The sequence below is a fragment of the Bombyx mandarina genome, chromosome 03 (genome assembly GCF_030267445.1).
Source record: "Bombyx mandarina strain Sakado chromosome 03, ASM3026744v2".
NCBI classification, from domain to species: domain Eukaryota; kingdom Metazoa; phylum Arthropoda; class Insecta; order Lepidoptera; family Bombycidae; genus Bombyx; species Bombyx mandarina.
Window position 1 is genome coordinate 14,091,936 of NC_143210.1, and position 21,451 is coordinate 14,113,386.

Below are 21,451 nucleotides of genomic sequence, written 5' to 3' on the forward strand. Positions count from 1 at the left end.
TTTAAGTGGTTTATTCATATGATTACTTCTAATTTATTTGGTAAATACACAATCCGACTGTTGTCGCAATTCGATTTCGGTTCTTTCCTCAAACCAAGAATGTGTAGAAACAAAACAAACAAACGTTTGGGTTTTTTCACAACTTAAATATAAAATATATGTTTCAGGAGGAAATATTTTTTTGCCGTTTTCTTAATTGTATTGCAATTGTAAGGATAAGAGGCATAGTGTATTCGTATCGAGCGATGCCGTTATGTCGATATTTAAATCCCGCAGACGGGTTCTATCATTTCAAAGGAAATGCGTAGGCACTTACCGCGCGTGTCCACGATCTCACGTTGAAGAAATTTTAACCCACAGACACAGCTCACGGAGTTTCTCGCCGGATCTTCTCAGAGGGTCGCGATTCCGATTCGGTAGTAGATTCAGCGAAGCACCGCTTTTGCTAGGGATAGTGTTAGCAACGTCCTCAGGTTAGAACTCCGTGAGCTCATCACCTACTCGTTCTGCGAATCTAGCATTACCTCTTGAGGTTACTAGAATAGGTAGCAAAAAAAACTATGGCACTCTGTGGGCTCCAATAATCACTTAACACCAGGGCTGTGAGCTCGTCACCCATCTAAGCAATAAAAAAAAACAAAGAAGTAATCATACCGTGCGCTAAAATCCAGACTCTCAATATATTACAATATTAGATGTTTGTAATAACTGTATTTAATTAGTTATGGTTATTGGGATTGCTGTATTGAAACGCAAGTATTCACACACGAAATCTTTAATGTCTAGTGCCGTCCCCCGTACGTCATCCACAGCTTATACAGTAAAGTATCTTCACATGACAATATTCATGTAAGGTGGGTGTAGTCACGACACGGCCATCCTGCTGTTTCTGCAAGTTTTCCCTAACCTGAAAATCAATTAGAGATTTTTTTAATACTTAATTCTCACTTACAGAACACGTCTGGCAAGTTACCGTTCAAAAGAAAGGACTTGGCGCCTCTAAGAACATCCAGGGTCTATACAACCTCTGTCTTACGGACAAGACTCTAACTCTGGTCAAGATCAAGAGTCACAACAACGTTATCAGCGATCTAGGGATACCCGAGCGAGTGGAGTATTCGCTAAAGAATATTAGAAGGTATGTTAGTTTATGAGTATAAATGAGCCCATCAGGTCACGGGGCATTTGGCGCTACGAAGCCGTTTAGAGCATGAGGTCGAGGTCTCTTGTAACGTTATCCTGACCTAACCGGAATAATTGCTTCACAACACAAATACGGATGTGCTATAAACCAGTACTGGCTTACAAACACCCTATCAGGATTATCAGATCAAGATAACCATAAGTCACAAGTAGTTACCCTAAACACGTTATTACAGAACCCCCGATCCATTAACGGTGTTTTTAGGTACCTCAAGCACCGGTCACCGTCCTCGCCGAACCCGTCGCATGCGACGAAGGGCTCGACGAGTAAATTAACCCATTGACACAGCCCACTGAGTTTCTCGCCGGATGTTCTCGGTGGGTCGCGTTTCCGATCCGGTGGTAGATTCTGCGAAGCACTGCTCTTTCTAGGGCCAATGTTAGCAACACTCCCAGTTAGAATCCGGTGACCTCACCTACACGTCAAAGAGAAGCTGAAATAGCCTCTCAAGGCTATCAGTATAGGTATGAAAAAAAAAACCACAAGTAGAGGATGTTTTTTATACAAAATGCAAACTGCGTTGTTGACCGATTGACGTTGTGGACCGATTGATCTGCACCATTTGCATTTTAATAAAAACACATGAACGGGCCGATATTTGTCTTAGACCTATAATTAAAAAGCGATAGTGTACTCGCACGAGGGGAATTCCACACAATCGCCATAACACAATGCTGGGCGATAAGGTATTAACTATGAAAACAGTTGTTTTTGTCGATTATTGATTTGATTGTTTGTGACGATGTTATTGTGGTTTGCACCTGTGGCTTCACTGTAGTATGTATGTGGAATATACACTGAGGTGCTTGCGGTCCAGTAGGTAAGATATCCGGTGCAATCATCGACCTGAAGAGGATCGATCGCCTCTAGTCTAGCGCGGTGATTTTCAAAGGGTCTACCTAAAATCGAAAAACATGGCACGTAGGAATCACGATACAAAAAAGTTTGAGGATCTCTTATTTATTGATTAACAATTCGATTTCATATTTAAGCCTAGATGTATTTTTTTTTGTATCTTATGTATGTGGCGACTGGTGTCACGTGAGAAAAACTTAGCAGATGAATAATGGCAGTTCTTGGACAATGAAAGACTAGAATCGTTTGATACGTTTAACTAGACGTAATATTACCGGCGCGTATTAGGTTGCTGTAAACAAAGACATCGTTATGACAAATAAATAGCCCACCCAGTGTCGAGTGGCCGTTTGAGCCCACCCAGAGACGCGAGGTGGAAATGTAGAATAAAATAATGGTTGTACAATTCTTGAAACTGGAATGCAGATATCGCGGTTCCAACGGACAGGGTTTGAAATTACCATATGATTTAATTCCTCGACCCATAGTGGAAGACGTTCACGAAAACTTTTTAAATATGCGGAAACAGCAGCATATCAGCATTCCATATTTATTTTCAGTTTTTTTTATATACTATCCATGTTTCAAAACATAAATAAAGGATATTTTTTCTGATTACTTGAAATAACACTCAATAAAGAATAAGAATGAGCAAAACTTTGATGTTCACTGTCCCGGACTTTTTATTGCATGACGGGGCGTTACGACAATGGTAGAGGGTGATGTCTACGGATTCCGATAACCATTGAACACCAGGCTATCCATTTACATCTCTGTCCCACTCTAAAAAATAAAAAATTGCCTTTAAAACTGTTAGGTCATTTTTTTTTATTGCTTTGAAGTCGTCGTGGCCTAAAGGAAGGATATGACGTTCGGTTCGTTCGATTTTTGAAAATTTATTGTACGTGCGTAAAAACATTGAAGAATTCCCCAGAGTCTGCGATTTGCACAATGTGAACACTAAGAACAAACATAGGCTTGCGTTGCCGGCGGCTCGAATTAAGAAAATAAGCAACTCTTTTAGGGGGCTGGGTGTACAACTTTTCAACAAGATCCCACTAAACGTTCAACTACTACCTGTTCATAGATTTAAGAAAACTGTTAAGGAACGTTTGTGCAACAAGGCATATTATAAAGTTAAGGATTATTTACTAGATGGCACTACGTGAGAATGAGGCGCTCGCTCCTGGCCTTTTCATTTTTCATTATTAATATTTTTTTTATAATTCTATTTTTTTGACTTGTTTTTTCTTTTATTGTGAATATTTCTATTTATTTAAAAAAAAGAAAATATTTGAGAAAAAACCAAAAAAAAATGCCCGCTGAGTTTGTTTCGCCGGTTCTTCTCAGGACTGTGGCTTTTTTTGGAACCGGTGGTAGAGTTAACATTGTTATTTGTATTTTGACATTCAACAAGTGTGTCATACTGACATCTAAGTTGAAATAAATGATTTTGAATTTGAATTTTTGAATTTTTGAATTTTGGTGCATTCGTATCTAGCGATGCACCGATGTTCGAATCCCATAGCCATAGCCAAAAGCCCATAGACATCTACAACATAAATGCGCCACCCACCTTGAGATATAAGTTCTAAGGTCTCAGTATAGTTACAACGGCTGCCCCACCCTTCAAACCGAAACGCATTACTGCTTCACGGCAGAAATAGGCGGGGCGGTGGTACCTACCCGTGCGGACTCACAAGAGGTCCTACCACCAGTAACCTGCCTTTATGTGCCTTCTTCTTCTTTTTCTTTCTATCGTTTATTCGGTCTAATGCCAGGGTCCTAAAGGCGAACTAAAGTTATTTGAAGAGGGCTCCAAATTCTTTGACCTCCGCTATGTCGCATGGTGGGTGGCGAATTTGGTATCCACCGATATCCGGTACTCCTAGATGAGCCACTTAGCGTAGCTCGTATAATGAATTTAAGCTAATAAAAATGTATTCAATACAATTATTCAGCTTGGCGAGTTCTTACTAAGAGTAATTCTAGATACAAATACAAATTAGTAATCTTGTTTCGCTGTATTTGTCGGTTAATAAGGCTTTGAATTTTAATGGCGTGAATAATAAATCGGCGTCCTGGTTCAAGTGAACGATAAACAAACAGAGCAACCCTGACCTTGTCCGCTCGCGGCTGTCATGCAAATATCTCCGGTAAATACCCTTCAGCCTAAGTATCAGTGCTAGGGGGCATTTGGGCTCCACATTGATGAGTTCCAGTATAAGACTTAGACAAGTGTTGTACCAAATCAACTGAGACTACAATATTGCGAAGCGAGCAGCGCTATTCCTTTTAAATTATCTGAGCTCTGTATCCAGCTATTAAGGTCAGAAGGACTCTGGAATTATTAAAATGCCGCATCATCATCATTCTGCCCTTCCCCCAGGCACCTGGGGTCGGCGCAACATATTTTCTCCTCCCATATCACTCTATCATGTACAATTTCTTCGCTCACATACATATACGTCTTACATATATCGTCTTTCACGCAATCCATCCATTTTTTCTTCAATCTACCTCTTCCTCTAAAGTCTTCCACATTCATATTTAAAACTCTCTTACCAACCTCATTGTCATTTCGTCTCATCACATGTCCATACCATCCCAAACGCGCGCTTCTCAATTTCTCTGTCACACGCACCACTTTCAGATGCAATTATTAAAATCCCTGTCTACTAGAAATCTATACTTATTATTATTATTATAATATTATTTTTAATATTATAAAGAGATAAAGATTTGTTTGTTTGTTTGTATTGAATAGGCTCCGAAACTACTGAACCGATTTGAAAAATTCTTTCACTGTTTGGAAGCTACACTATTCCCGAGTGACATAGGCTATAATATGAAAAAAATTAGGGATCCTTACTAAAACTCCAATAATGTAACACAAGGTGTAAAAAAATTACGTAAAATATTCTTTACATCGCGTGCCCTGCGAAAACTATTCATGATAGAATAGAATAATGTACTACGACTTTGTAGAACACATTATTATTTACAAAAAGTGTCGCGACAGCATAATATGTCTAACTATTATAGTTATGCCACAATAAGTGTTCTTTTATTTTAAAAAATAAAGAAACGTCAAATATCGTTGAAATTTTTGTTAAAGACCCGAGCGGAGACGCAGCGAGCCGCTTGTTTAGAATATAATGCTTACGTTGTTTTGTCGACGTAGGCATTCTGTGAATTGGTTGGTTCCGGTTCACGGACATCCGTTATGTCAAGGATACAAGGCGCAGCCTCCTTATAGCTAGTCATAAAGGGAAAATCCTGTCCATGTTAATAGAAGTTTACCTTGATCGAAAATTGGCCAAGGGTCTGGGATTAGCCCAGACCCTTGACGAATACCGTGACCAATAGGATAGCGCGAGTTCAGTATTCTCTCGTATTTATGGCTAGGGCTTCTTTAAATTGATGAAGAGTTTTTAATAGTGGGTAACGCAATGTTTTACCACCAGCAATACGTGTTCGTAAGGCAAACACCCCAGCGTAAATGATTTACCATCAACAGCGACGCGGGCATGGCTGTCGCAGCCTTGAAACAGTGTGCTCCAAGCTCTACAACGGCCCTCTTGTCTAATAACTGCACCGTGTGGTTCACGTTCGATTCTAATTCGATCGACTACTTGTGAGTCTGCGCGGGTGGGTACCACCACTCTGCCTATTTCTGCCGTGAAGCAGTAATGCGTTTCGGTTTGAAGGGTGGGGCAGCCGTTGTACTGTTAAAGCTGAGACCTTAGAACTCTTGTCTCAACATGGGTATTTACGTCGTAGATGTCTATGGGCTCCGGTAACCATTTAACACAGATGAGCCGTAAAGCTCGTTCACTCATCTAAGCAATACAAAAATGTATAATTTGTTAAAGATTTGGTATTGAGTCTGGCTGTAATTGTTCACGTCCTGAATGTGGCTCCCGGTAGGCACTCGTCACACAGGAGAAATTCCAAACCCAACAATAGACAATAAAATGTTACTTTTCATTTATTTCTATAGTCAAGCTAAAAATAAAAACAAGCCATCAATAATCATCATCAGTCATCAATATAAAAAAATTGATACCTCACTCTAACAGATCATTATCGATTGCGGTCTCCAAATGTTTTTCTAGTGTCGTCACTTTACGCTGAATGCTTACAGTGATATTGTGTTTTTTAAATGACATGTCTTTTTCAAACTAAATTTCAGGAGATTTCACGTATGACGTTAGAAAAACCCGACTAGCAGTGTTAGGGTTAATTGTGAGTCCACACGCTTACGTTCGCCGTGAAGTTTTCATCTGTTCAATGAACTGATCAAGTTGGGTGGGGATGTTTACACTGCTCCGTAACCCTGTGTGTCGACGTCGCCCAAAACACGTCATTATGGATCCTCCCGATCAATTAACGATGCTTCTAGGTACCAAAAGCACCAGTCACCGTCCTCGTCAAACCCATCGCTTGCGACGAAGGGCTCGACGAGCGAATTAACCCATAGACACAGCCCACTGAGTTTCTCGTCGGATCTTCTCAGTGGGTCGCGTTTCCGATCCGGTGGTAGATTCTGCGAAGCACTGCTCTTGCTAGAGCCAGTGTTAGCAACACTCCGGTTTGAGCCCCGTGAGCTCACCTACACGTTAGGGTGAAGCTGAAATAGCCTCTTAAGGCTATCACCCTGTGGTGACCCTCTAACACCAAAGAGGATGGAACTCGTCTTATCATTTAAAAAAAAAAGTACTGCTTCATCGTCCTGTGTGAATGTGAGCAGTCTTCATAATAAGATCGGTGCGTTCCTGTGGTGACCCTCTAACACCAAAGAGGATGGAACTCGTCTTATCATTTAAAAAAAAAGTATTGCTTCATCGTCCTGTGTGAATGTGAGCAGTCTTCATAATAAGATCGGTGCGTTTAAAACAGGTGCGGAGATTCGGAGTGCTTCTTCTACATGGAAGTCGGAAGACAGACGACGACGGGAGCCGGCGAACTTTGGATGCTCTGCGACGATTCGAACATAGCGCAGAGCATGCACTCTACTATACTACTGTGAGTATGCATGCCGTTAGCAACGCCCACATACGCTCCATTGTGAGCTTTCCTGCATGTTTCAGTGACCTCGAAGGGTCATACTAGATACACCTAGTCGCACTTTTTTTCCTGCCTGCTTTAGTGACCTCGAAGTTACATACTAGGTTTGAGCCCCGTGATCTCACCTACATGGTCTCTCTAAACCATCAACTTATTAGAGTAAGGAAAAAAAGTGGTCACCTGTGGCTCCTCGCCTAATACTTGAAATCGGACTGCATCTTTCATTGGTAGATCTTATTTGTAAATTAATATAATATATAATGGAGTATGAGCGACCTAACGGGTGCTTCTGCATATACAGCGTCAACGCAACCACGACCTTTCTGACAAGAGTGTCCGACTGAGAAAAAGAAGACAAGAGATCTTCCACCGAGCGGGTGAAATAGCTCCATAGACCGACGGTCCAAAATAAATTTTGTTGTTCGGAACTTGTAATATGCAAGCTTATCTTGAAAATGTCGTTAGAGAGAGATAGATGTATGTCAAATATTTTTGTTCCGTAACGCGCCTACCGCCACAAAGTCATTCTCATGGAGAACGAACTACAGTTTCGATACGTTGATGGAACATATTATGTAATTCGATCTTGCGTCTCTTTCGTTTCCAGAGCGATGCGAGACTGCGCGAAAGAGACGGAGCACGAGCGCGACCACATCGTCATGCACAAGAACTACGAGGGCTCCAACACGCTGCCGACCAGACGACAGACGTACTCCGACGGCAAGGGCCGAGCCGGCCTCACCAACGGTAAGGGCATCTATAGACGCGTCGACTCTGATAATGTCAGTGAACTGGTATTCTACTATTCGCCGACCTGTGACCGGCTTATTCTTTCAGCATACCTAATTACTTTATTTTCCGAATTAACGTTGATCAATGAACGTAATCTATACACGATGTATTTCTACATGATTTTGCACAATTTAAAACTTGCACGTATTGAATAAGATTTTAAACATATCGTTGTCAAACAACCCCAACCAACAGATGGCGCTGTAAACAATATTTAAAAAAAAAAAACAAAATTAGGACTAACATTGTCAAGCGGTTCAAAATAATGCGTGACATTTATAAATATACGTCACATATTTATAAAAGTTTCACTGATCAATTAAACAAGGCGAAAGTTTAGTATTGGACAGATCTATTTAAACATTTTTACGTTCGTTTATCAACGCCCTAATTGTAGCATTATTAGTGGGTTATAATGAAATGCTGTCAAACAAATATTAGTTATGATAATTGAATAGTATTGTGGCTCAGTACAAATGTAGTTTTAGTAGCTGCCTGTTTAGTAGCATCTGTGACTAACATCTGATGGTAGCGTAGGACTGCACTCCTCCCCGGGTACATACACACTGGCGCACTGTATTCTCTTATAAGGGCGGTTTAATCTCGCTTTTATTCTATACGTTTAACGCTATCGAGTTTTACAGTTAAAATAAAAATAAATTCAAAAGATTCGTGGATATAATTAAAACCACTTTTACGGGTTAATGTGATTTACGGGCGGCAACGTGTTTGAAATGCCGAAATTTCTGCGACGAAAAGAAGTAAATACAGTCTCATTTGCAAATGAGTTCAGATTATTTGTTATAAAAAAGATTATAAATTCATTCAAAACTTAAAATAAAAATAAATTGGATCAAAATTAATAAAATTTATTCTAACATTAAGAACGGCGCGATAAATAGAACCTAGGGCGGTATCAAGCCTAAAACTATCACTATTAGTGTCGCGTCCATTCATTTTTCAAATTTTGACGGTAGTCTGCAGAGTTTTTTTTTTTCCTACCTAAATTGATAGCCTTGAGAGGCTATTTCAGCGGAAACTTAACTAGTAGGTAAGCTCACGGGGCTCAAATCTGACGACGTTGCTAACACGAACCCTAGCAAGAGTAGTGCTTCGCAAAATCTACCACCGGATCGGAAACGCGACACACTGAGAAAATCCGGCGAGAAACTCAGTGGGCTGTGTCTGAGGGTTAATTTACTCGTCGAGCCCTTCGTCGCAAGCGACGGGTTTGACGAGAACGATGACCGGTGCAGAATATCATAGTGGAACAACAAAACCTTAGTAGCTCGTTAAAACTGGAAAGTATTCCAAATGTCGGTAATTGTAAAATGATTATATCGCAGCTGCGGGAGGCCAGGCTGTCATCTTGTAGACAGTTTTTTTAAGGGATTTTAAAACCTAGTAACTAAGACCTTTAGGTCATGTCTTATTATGTATTTGAGACATTAATCAACTGATATGGGATGAAATATAATCTCAGTAAAATGGTGGTCATTTACTGAGATTTTTTCAATGGACTTCTTAGAGGATCCCGAGAAGTTACGTCCAGCGGCTTTGTTTCCCACATTTGTGCACTTTCACACATATTAAACAGTTAATAAACCACCGTTATTACACATACAAACCTAAAGATAAATTAAATAGACAAAATAAAACAAATCACACAACTTCACTCCTCTTGTTCCCGCCAAAACTCCTGTAGACACAACGGAATAATTTGACGTTTACCCGCCACGACAACCACAACTGAATTCGGTGCTGCCCGCTCTCAATTAAAACTGCCATTTAGTCAATAACAAAATTAACAATCGCCGCCTAAACAACACAATAATCTACCAATGATAACAAGAATAACGAAATAAATAATAATGCTGAAAATGATTTTTCATTATTTCAAAATGTTACACGCCATGAAATAAAATATATACATAATTAAGCCTTAAAAGCGGTCTTGATTAGAAAGTCTAGAATGATTTTAATTCAAAAGTACTAGGTACATATATGTACTACATTATTTTAATAAAAGCGAGATTAAATCTGTTCATTTCAAAGATTTATTGTAGTCAATACAATATGAAAATAAATGAACAACGTAATTAACAATAATAACGTGAATAAAGCATTTTTATTGTTATTAATAAATTGTGAATAGTTTTTGTGATTAATAAAAAACGCTACCGATACGAATTTAGTGTAAATAAATACAAGTTCAACTGTGTTTATTTACAAAACGCGATTGTAAAACAATTATGGATCTAGTCAATAAAATCAATCTGAAAGAAATATTTTGTCTCTATCAACTTGTGATTTGATTTTGTTTTAACATTGCAAGTATCAATCAATTAGTTGTTGAGCGTTGATAATAATATTTTCGTAGATAGCTATTAACATAGCTTTGTATACAGTTTTACTTAAAGCGTAGATTTTTACAGAATAAGGTAAAATGCAAAACTGTTGGGACGTATTCTTAGCAGGGTCTGTTTGTTCACCCGCGTTAAATAATACCTTGGATAGTTTTCTAGAATTTATTAAAAATACTTTTAAAAGACAAAAATAAATGGTAGAAATTTTGCAGCAGTAATGGAGGGAAAATGCAATGACACAGATTATACTGATGAGATAGATTATACAAACTCAACAGTATCTCTCTCTATCTGTCCCATGCAATCGAAAATCATCCGAGATGGTTAAGACCATTTCCCTATAATTTCGATAAACGAACAATCAACCTAGTCTTACTGAAGGTCTTAGAAGGTTGAATTCTTCAAATCTGTCGCCTACCGCAACAGTATGCTAGGTGAATGAGTCTAGCGGGCAAACATTCCAGAGGCGGCTGGATTGTGCGTGGGCGCCTGCATCAGGCAGTGTGTCTGTGCGGGGGACGACTCGCTGCCCCTCGCCCCCCTCACGCCCCTCACCCCGCTCGCCCCTCACGGTACGGATGCCCCCAACACGCCCGCCACAGCTCGCGACGGTAACCTCTTATAGTGTGTCCGTCGCCAGCTGTACGTTACACGCTTGACAGTTGAATCTTGTCATATCGAATTAATAAATTTTTTCTTTAAAAAATGATAGTAAATTCTTATCTATGATTCATTTGTCAAGGGCGTAACTAATAATGCATAGGTATTGCCGCTTGCGCTGTGATCGATGTATGGGTGTTGCCACTAACAAAAAAGCCTTCAATGCTACCATTTAAAAAAAAAGAGGTATATTATTAATATGATTATTTTGTGGCGCTTATGAAATTTTATAGAAATACTAATAATTTTTTTTATTTGTTATTGTTTACTTAATTATTGTTTCTGATCTCGGATCGACTGAAAGAATTATGAATAAGTAAAAACGAGAATCGCTTAAAACTATTAATTTCCAAAAAAAAAACGAATTTGATGTCTTGATGTTTCATAAAAAGGATTGATTGTTAAGTGCCAGCTGTATGTATAAAACAGATAAATAATGAATATGTTACCTGATACGTGCGGTTAAGTTTATAATTAACTAAATAAAATAATAAAACATTATAAACAATAATACGGAATAAAAAATTCAAAAAAGCATGAGCGATGCTAAAAAATATCTATGACAAATCAGGTTTTAATTTATTATTGGGTAATTAATAAATATTATTTATGTTTGTGCGACCTCTAGTAGGCACAGCGGGGGTGAAGTGAAAGGAGTGAAGTATTCATATTAATTTTTACGATTCATTTGTTTCTTCCAGTCACCAGTTTTTATTTTATTATTTTAAATGTAAATAGTTCCGTGTGATTATACAGTATGTGGATTTTTAACAAGCTTAGCCAAGCAACTTTGGCGCTTAAAACTAACTATATTTAACTGTAAGAATGTTAACTTATTATTAGTGTACCGATATAGCTTGTAATATCGACGTTGAAACGTAAAACTGCAAGCCATGTTAAGCTGCGTCATACATTACTGTGAATGTGAAATATTATTAAATAATAAATAGAATAAAGATTAATTTTTCGGTAGGCGGCGGCTTGGCTCTGCCCCTGGAATTGCCGAAGTCCACGGGCGACGGTAACCACTCACCATCAGGTGGGCCGTATGCTCGCCTGCCTACAAGCGCAATTTAGAAAGATTTTTTTTTATTATGGTCGGTTTTTTTTTTTAATTGTGCCCGTGAAACAACCAAATTTATTTAATCAAATTTCTCTTGTAATAGAGAATGCTGTGTATAAGAGAAACGACCTAGCTCGCTTTGTCCTTTCCCCTCTCCGCGGTCGAGTGATTCACGAGACGCTCTGTCGATTTTCTCACTCTCACTCTTCCTAAGTTCGTATCTTTTCTCTCTAGCCGTAACGAATCTGTCGCAAATTAAATTTTATTCTAAAGGAGCCTAAAGAAGTTTCACTTCAAAAACAATATTTGTTTTGTTTGTTTTGAATTCGGAGTTGAAATGGTATTATCAAATTAAGATTAAGAGAACAACAGGGTTCAAGTAGTGTTTATAGTAACATGAGTAGGTACAACTGTCTACGCATTTATGCCGTGAAGCCAAACTTCGTACCTTGTTAAATAATACGATTCGTTCTAATGTCACAAAGTGATGCTCGCATCATAATAGTCTAGTCTAGTCATAATAGTTAGACTAGCGGCCACCTACCTCTAGGATATCTTATCTAGGACAATAGAAATATGTCGATTAATAGATGTTAAAGATCTGTTTTACTAAAAAACAAATCTTGTCACATTCCCAGTATTGGACTAGTACGATATATTTCACGAATGGCTTACTAATTTATCGCACCCGTTTATTTATTCCTTAAAGTTTATAGCTTTATAAATATGTTTATTTTTTATGTGTATGTATGTGTAAGAAAATTGTATGATATTGCATGGTATAATTTTGCGGGGTTTGAAGTTGGGTTTGGTCGGTCATAATATATGAGATCACGATATATAGAAATGTGGGTGAATCGCACGCATCACACGACACGATGTCCCTATAATACAGAAATCAGAGAATAATCACAACATCTGTTTCATTCACATTTCAAACAGTTGCGACGGCGAGCGTGTTTGTACATAATAGTATAAATTGTTTCTTGCGTAAAAAGTTCGGTAAATCAAAATTATCTCTATCCGATGAAAATGTCTATTTTTTCATTCCCGTTTTGACCTCTTGTCTATGTGGCCATGAGCGGATTCATACGATATAATAAAATTTCTATTCTATTTCTATAGTAGATCTGTGTTTATAAGCTACCCTCAAATAACAAAAAATAACAAAATGATATCAGCTTCAAAGTTAAGAAATGACGCTCACTGATTTTGTAATATAAATTCTGAGTCACATCTATGTGTGACAGGATATCAAAATTCTGTTCATTTACGTTATTCCTCTACAATACAAAATATGCTCGTGTTGAGTTATAGTTTTGTACTTGTACTGTATATGTTTTGAATTAAAAGAACATCGCGTCGCATTTAGGCACGAACCCCGCCGTCGCTCACATGTAACACACACATAACCATCGCACCGGGTGTCGCTTGGTGTCATATGTTTTACGTGTTGCTTGTCATTTGTCTTCCGCAGCCGAAAACCAAGCGCCGAATAACCCACTAACCGACAAAAAGGAGAACAGGCGCGCTCTAAAACACACTAGGACGATATCGTTGCCGAGCGGCTGTCCGTTATTCCAAGAGCCGCCGAAGATCGCGCACGAGAGGACTCGGTCCGAGCCCTTGACGGGGGACGAAGTCGATAGAGTGATCCTAGAGAAGGCCGTCTCGCACTCTTCCTTTAAAGCGATCAATGGAAGTGACGCGCCGCTGAAGAAAACGCAGTGGTCGCGCCGGGCCAGTACCGGCACGGGCTCGCGACTGCCGAAGCTGTCGCCGGCGCACACCAAGAGTATGTATCATTAGGTCGAGCATGAACTACGTGTAGCCACAATTATTTTGTTCGCCGGGCGCCTTTTTGTTATTGTTTCGCGCGTTTTTTTCCTACCCGTAAACGTAAATTAAGGTGATCGATGTGCTTACTGCGAGTTTTTTAACGTTCTCGATAGCGTAAAAGTTAACTAAAATTTGTATGGAGTTGGAACGGTTGCGGAGGACAGGAAGTAATGGAGGAACATAGTCCTAACAAAATTTCTCCGTAAAGATCACGACCCCCACCACCGAAGAACACGCCGCACGAAGGGGTAGGGAACGTTTGCCTACGGTTGCCGCTAGGGGCGCTGTTCCAACTGCATACAAATTTGAGTTAACTTTTACTCTATCGAGAACGTTAAAGGGCTCACATTAAACACACTGGTGACATGATAGCAGTTTTGCCGGTTTTTTATCGGAGGCTACTGGTATCCGGCCTTAAAATATCATTACTCTTACCTCAGCCATCTTAACTGGTTGTAAGGGCTTCTGTGAGTCCACAAGTGCTCACCCAAATTTGTAATGGAGAAACTTTAAGAGTAGGTTTGTCTTTAAATACTCTATGTCACAACTTGGACTGCGAAAATCGTATCGATTACTTCCATCGTCAGTAAATTAAAATTACATATTCTTATTACAAACAGTTTCTTAAAAAATATTAAAAAATATTTTAAAAAAATAACACGTTCGATAAATCCGATGATTTTATAAGTTATCATGATTAAATAAATAAAAATGTAATTTTATTAAACCGGATTTGTTAACGAACATTCCGCTAAACATCGCTTTGAATGTGTAGTAACACCACGCATTAAATCTTCAAATAGGATTTTTTTTATTTTCAGTAATTGTAATGGTTTTATTAATGATTTTACGTAACCAGCCAACTTTTTTTTCAATTAATTGTTTGCATACATTTGTATGTAGAAAAGACTAAACGAGCCTTATTGTTAGAAATTTAAAATGCCCAAACGCATTTCTAAGTTAATGTTGCCAGGTTCAACAATATAAAAACGTACTATGACGTTGTTCATGCTCATTATGCTCACTCATTCCGTAATGTTAGCGTGTACATTGCATCACTAACCCCATAAATATTTTTCCAGATTAAAATTTTAATTTGTTTTTGCCGAGATGTTTTAGCCTTTTTGTGCTGCTCTAATTATTGTTTTTCAAACTGAACTAATTGCAATTTTTTTTGGCTTTATTGGATTTTTTTGTGTGTTGTATGAATTGTTGTAAAGTGTATGCAAACGTTTGCTTATTATGATTTATGTATAAATTTACATGTATTTAAAAATGTATCCGTTTGTTTTTGTATGATATGCACATATATTTGTTTGTACTTAAAATGTTATGAAAGCTTTTAAGTTATTTTACTTTTTTATTTATTGTTTGAGCAATGAAAATAACCCACTTTAAATTAAAAATGGATTCGCTTAACGCTCCTTTTAACTGTGTCAAAAAGCTTTAAGCGCTAAATAAAATTTTAGTTTTTAATGATTATGTTAAATCACAACGTTCATATTTGAGTTTTCAAAGTGTTAATTAATTTATCATATTTTAATCGTTATTCATTATAATATTATAATAATTTTCATTTTAGGTTTATTTGTTTTCATCTTTTAAATAAATAATTAATTAGCATATTCTTATATTTAAATCATAGATTGTTGTTTAAAATTTAAAAAAAATTTGAATCTGACTAAAATGTGAAAATTTTGTTAACACTTTTACCAATAATCATTTTAACGCTGAATTTGTGAAGATCATACGACATCATAAATATAAAATACTTGCTGTTTTCAATATATACTAAAGTGTATTCAAATTTAGTAATCTTGTCACTTGTCTGAAGATAAGATATTAAAATTTTTAATAAAATAATATTATATTCAGAAATAGATTATTTTGCTATAAATCGTGAATAAGTTAACATGTCAAATACGTACAGGGTTGCCATATTAACGTTTCAATTTTATTGGGATTTTTTTTTTATGATTTTCTTCTTCATTTTTGTTGTGTATTGAAGACGATATTATACATATATAAAAAAGCGTCAATTCGATTTGTTCACCGAAGTCTGATCCCTGCTGTGTGCTGATGTGTGTGTGCATGCGTGTGTTGCAGACTCGACGACATTGCGGAGTCGCTGCGACAGTATGCCGGCCCGCGCCTGCTCCGCGCTCGACGTGGAGCGGCCCCCGCCCAGACACTGCGATCTCGACGGTACGTTGCGGTCCAAGGGCACTCCCCAGTGCTGAAACTTGACTAATGCCCCATACGTGAACGGAGACTAAGGCTTTGATATTCAATGCCTATACTATAAACAGATGAGTGAACATGTTCATGGCCCACCTGCGGTTTAGTGGTTACCGGAGCCCGTAGACATCGACAACGTAAACATCGACACCCACTCACACCGTCTCAGTTTAGTTACAACGGCTGCCCCACCCTTCAAACTGAAACGCATTACTGCTTCACGGCAGAAATAGGCAGGGCGGTGGTACCTACCCGTGCGGACTCACAAGAGGTCCTACTACCAGTAATAGTGGCCGCCAGTGCCCATAAATATCAGATAAAGTTATGCCGTTTCATTAAGACTAAGTCGAAGTTCCGTGGTGGTGTGTACTACCCTCCAAACTGGTAAGCGCGACTGGTTCGGTGGGACCCGGCGTGCGGGCTCACACTACCACGTGACCGCCGCTGTCCGGTCCCCAGTGGGTCCCTCAGTCTCCCCTTATAAGGCTTACGGGAACATGTATTAGCCTGATGTTCTGTTTTGATATTAAGTAACCGAGTACTGTGCATAGTTGCGTTTTGTGGCTTAAGACGCGGGAGAACCGCTATGAAACCGGTTTTTTGCTGGTGGTAAGACCTCTTGTGAGTCCGCGCGGGTAGGTACCACCACCCTGCCTATTTCTGCCGTGAAGCAGTAATGCGTTTCTGTTTTGAAGGATGGGGCAGCCCTTGTAACTATACTGAAACCTTGGAACTTTTATCTCCAGGTGGGTGGCGCATTTACGTGGTAGATGTCTATGGGCTCCAGAAACCACTTAACACCAGGTGGGCTGCGAGCTCGTCCACCCTTCAAAGCAAAAAAAAAATACTATTGTAGCTTCGACTTCGACGTTACAACGTTCTTCACTGTTCTCTGAACTGTTCCACCACCAGCCATCACGCTACATGTTAAATACAGTTGCATGTTTTTAAAGTTTTTTTTTGTGTGTCCAGGTTTAGATATAGGCAGAGACGAGGTGGAGGGCGCCGAGTGGTTGAGAACCCCTCGCATCCCCGAGGAACCAGATCCCTGTGACATGTCCAAAGACTTCATGCAGTGAGTATCTCTCCCTCACACCTCCCGCCGCCCCCTGCGTGTCCCCCTGCGCGCCCCCCTTCACGTCCCCCTGCACGCCCCCTCTGCGCGTCCCCCAATAAAGACGTGTATTTACAGTTGGCACGGTCGGAGCACGGAGGAGAGTCACGCGGTGGACGGGTACCTGCCGATGACCCCGGGCCACGACCTGCTGGCCGGGCTGGTCTCTGCGTCCAGCGGATCTGTATGCAGCGGTACTCCTTCTACGGATCCTAGGTTCAGGTGAGTGGCGCATGTCCCTTCCGACATGCTCTTGTACTCACTTTAGTGAACAACTACTGCCTCACGTAACTGGTTCACACAAATAAACGTTTTAGAAGATTATGGGATGTAGCAAGTTCTATTAATGAAATCTCGAAGATATATATTATGTGGGAAACGCAGCGTTTCGAGTGAAAGGGATTAATGTATGAGGAAAGAAGGCGTAGTAGGAGTGTGAACGATTACGACGTGCTATCCTAATAAATTTTGTTACTTTTCCAAAAAACCTGCTATTTACTTTGAGCAAATCCCACATATATAAAATATATTAAAAAGATAACCAATGGCGCCAATCGTTCGCTAAAGTGAAGGAGAGGCAACCGACCCACCGGAGGAGGTGCCTTAGCCCCGCTGATGTCCCGGGACTGACGTAATCATGCCCTGTGTGCACAGGCTCAGGTGAACTAGTAGACGCCTCGTGGAAAATCTTTTGGCTCTGTTTTGTCTGGCATTGTTGATGTCCATGTCGGCGAGCCTTCGCTCCATCAGCGACGAGCTGTGAGTACTTGAGGACGTGTTTGTTCTGATCCAGCGAGTACCAGCTGGAGCCGGCGACGTCCCACATCGGCGTGGAGAGCCGCCCCCCGCGCGCCTACAGCGTGGGCTCCCGGCCCGCGCGCGCCGCCCCCACCGAGCCGCGCCACCGCGCCTACAGCGCCGGCTCCAGCGCGCGCCACCGCTCGCACGCCGCGCACCCCGCGCACCCCGCGCTGCCCCGGGCCTCCGCCGAGGACCTCATGGAGCTCGACTTCTCCAACAACTCGCCCTCGAACAAGGTGCGTGAGGCCTGCTGTTTATTTAATTCAAACTTATAAGACAATAATACAATTAAACCTTTCTAATGTACAGTCGAATGTCTTCATCCTGTAGCTGCCTCGAAGTCGCTTTGTGAGCCCAATGCAGCATTTACACGCTGTTGTATGCAGTACAAATACCTTTTATGACTTACAGTACGCTAGTGAATAGGCAGATGGCTCGCCTGGTGTAAAGCGATTACCGCAGCCAGTGGATACTTCAGAATAATTCCGCCTGCCTGCTTGTAGCGGTTGCGGGCCGCGCCAAGCGACGTTGCCGCGCCTTACTCCAAAGTATCTAAGCATACACACATCGACACTTTTTGATGAGAATGACTTCCGCGGTGGAGGAACAACATTTTATAATAAAACATCAAACCCGAACGAAAAAATACGGGTGGGAACCACCGCCCTACCAGTTTACAAACATGATAACACGCTTACGTTGTGCAGAAGAAATGATAAGTGTAGTGGTTGCAGTCGTCGCTGCCGCACAGCCCGCCGCCCGGCGCCGCGGCCCGCCAGCGCAACACCGACGAGTACGTGGACATGTCCCCGCGCAACGCCGGCTACGTCGAGATGAAGCCCGCCACCGACGGCTACGTGGAGATGCACGCCGGCCGCCGCGCCGGCTCCGCCACGCTCTTCCCGCTCGAGCTGGACCCCGCCGACGGCCTGGGCCCGCTCCGGGAGCTGTCCGAGGAGGCCCGCCCGCCGCCCGAGCCGCACTACGTCACGCTCGCCAACAGGACGCACGACGACGCCGCCAGAGGTCAGGCACTCTTTAACCTAAACTTGCAATCATCATGCATTTATGCCAATCGTATAAATATAATCCCTGAATCTATAGAAATCAAATGAAGCGTATTAGTATGATGTAAACCGTACGTCAAATCCATTATTTATTTAAGTAGCTTAAGGTCATATTTTTCTTTCAATTATTAAAAAAATATTTTTGTAAAAGATTACTGAAATTCGAATATGATTGACATTCATTTTTTTGACGTGTAGAAGGCACTTACTTCATTTTACGTTCAGCAGCGGAACCGAACACGGCGCCGATAGTGGTGGCGGGCGGCGGCGGCGTGCCCGCGCGCTTCACGCTGGAGGAGGAGCCCGCCCCCCCCGCGCCGCTCAACTACGCCGCGCTGGACCTGGAGCCGCGCCCCGCCGCCTCCGCCGCGCCGCCGCGCACCTACACGCAGATCGACTTCGTGCGCACGTGCGAGAAGCTGCACGCAGCCGACGGCACGTGAACGCACGGCGGGGCGTGGCGCGGCGGGGCGTGGCGCGGCGGGGCGTGGCGCGGCGGGGCGTGGCGCGGCGGGGCGTGGCGCGGCGGGGCGTGGCGCGGCGCGGCGGGCGGACTGTGTCCTTATAGTGTACATATTAAGACGTGTGTTTTGTTCGGCGTTCGGCCTGCGGCTGCGTGAACCCGTGGGCGTGTCAGATTAACTTTATAACGATCGATATTATGTTGTCGAAAACGTATGTTGAATTACATTAATTAAGTTAATGTTTGAAACGATGGAAGTTGAAGGAGCGATGTGTCGCTTTAATTATTATTATTTTTAATATTTCACGATCACTAGGCTTGCTTTATCTTAACTATTTAATAAGTGTATACTTTTTTTGTTATTAATTTTATTACTATTATAATTCGATTTGATTATTATCAATTCATTGTATTGCGATTGACGAATCGTTTGTAAAAAAAATATAGTTAATAATGACATTTAAAGGATTGAAAATTATCCTAACTCCAAAAAAAAGTATCTAAATTATAACTTTCATGTATGTGTAATCGAAATTTTTTAAAGTGTAATTGTTTATTTTTATTTTTATTTTTAGAGCGACCGTGGGTTTTGACAGCGGCTAGGTAGTCTAACGGTTCAAGATGTAAAATGAATATATATATACATTATGTATAAACGTTATATATTAATAATGCAACGGTTGTGAGAGAGGCCTAATGTAGTACGTGCAGAGTTGTGTTCCCTGTTCACAAACACCACTATTTTCTAAAAACAAACAGCATTCGATTTAATGGGAATCGAACAGTTGAGCATCAATTATCCCACAAACAAACCAAACGTGGACACTATTTATTATTAACCCTGTTAGTGCTGAGTTTATTCTCACATATTTTTGAGAAATTGATAAAGGATTTTTTGAAAGTACCGCGCGTACAATTAAAGCTTTACAAAAATCAATGCTACATTCACAGCAAAATAATTTTAAATGTTTTTTATGAACGTTATGAAAACGTTATACATAATACCTTTATTCAATCAGCGCAATAGTCGGTATTCCGACGGTACTTTATTCGCAGTTCGAGTTGATCTAGGCTAGCGCTCAAAGGGTTAAACGAAACATTCATCCGTTTCAATAGTGTGTCCATAATTTTACCCAAAAGTTCTGAAGACTTAAACATATGTGGTTCAATTCATATTTTTGGTAATTAATATCTAGTGATTTATTAATAATGCTGAGTGGTTTTAATAGTGGTGCAATTGAGGAAGGTCTGACATGAAATTGAGGGCATTAAGGCTCTTATATTCGGAGCACGCGTGCCCGATATATGATCTGTACCATTGTTGAATTCATACAGTGATCTTCGACGTATTGTGTTCTCGATAACGTGTAAACAGTGCAATTATTTTTACTTAACTCGTTAAAAAGTATAGTTGATGTTTGAGCAGTTTCTAAACACTGTTGGCTTCGGTGGCTGCTATTCGATTATTGTTTAGTTTATAATATTATTACAGTTTACTGAAAAATCTGTTATAGCGCCATCTAGTTACTATCGAGTGAAACTAAGCTTTCTGTTTACGACCAAGAACTTGGCAGTTTAAATAATGCGTAGTCTAGCGTGATTCGGTTTAAAGTGAAATTTTATCAATAATGAATAATGTTAAAGTTATTTGTCTCTTTTTTTTAAGAGTGCGAAAAGTAGTTGATTATATATTTGACATTGTTCCCTCCCGCCACTTCTGTATTACAGGTTATTCACCCCACCTACTAAAGAAGTCACTTTTAAAAATGACAATTATTGTTTAGTGCAGATAATGCGCTACTTATTAATTAAATTTACCTACTTAATGATTTATTACTGAAAGTGAACAATTTATTTAAAGTACATTGCGTTATTTTATTTGAGATAGTTCATAATGGACAGTTGGATGTTGTTATGCA

The 21,451-nt window shown here is 40.3% G+C and overlaps 1 protein-coding gene across 6 annotated transcripts in view; it reads left to right on the forward strand.

Moving 5' to 3' along the window:
- LOC114247063 (insulin receptor substrate 1 chico) overlaps positions 1 to 19,566 on the forward strand; it is a 37,255-nt gene extending 17,689 nt beyond the window's left edge. For 2 of the 6 annotated variants that reach the window (XM_089740129.1, XM_028179890.2), the window contains 11 exons: positions 955 to 1,138; positions 6,962 to 7,087; positions 7,737 to 7,876; positions 10,752 to 10,859; positions 13,488 to 13,805; positions 15,956 to 16,054; positions 17,060 to 17,162; positions 17,280 to 17,423; positions 17,995 to 18,238; positions 18,737 to 19,028; positions 19,295 to 19,566. In XM_089740129.1, coding sequence (XP_089596255.1) covers positions 955 to 1,138; positions 6,962 to 7,087; positions 7,737 to 7,876; positions 10,752 to 10,859; positions 13,488 to 13,805; positions 15,956 to 16,054; positions 17,060 to 17,162; positions 17,280 to 17,423; positions 17,995 to 18,238; positions 18,737 to 19,028; positions 19,295 to 19,512 — 1,976 coding nt within the window. In that variant the 3' untranslated portion in view covers positions 19,513 to 19,566. The remainder of the gene's footprint in view (positions 1 to 954; positions 1,139 to 6,961; positions 7,088 to 7,736; positions 7,877 to 10,751; positions 10,860 to 13,487; positions 13,806 to 15,955; positions 16,055 to 17,059; positions 17,163 to 17,279; positions 17,424 to 17,994; positions 18,239 to 18,736; positions 19,029 to 19,294) is intronic. The other 4 variants (XM_089740130.1, XM_089740132.1, XM_089740131.1 and 1 more) reach the window with 4 other exon arrangements.
- Positions 19,567 to 21,451: the final 1,885 nt, after the last annotated feature.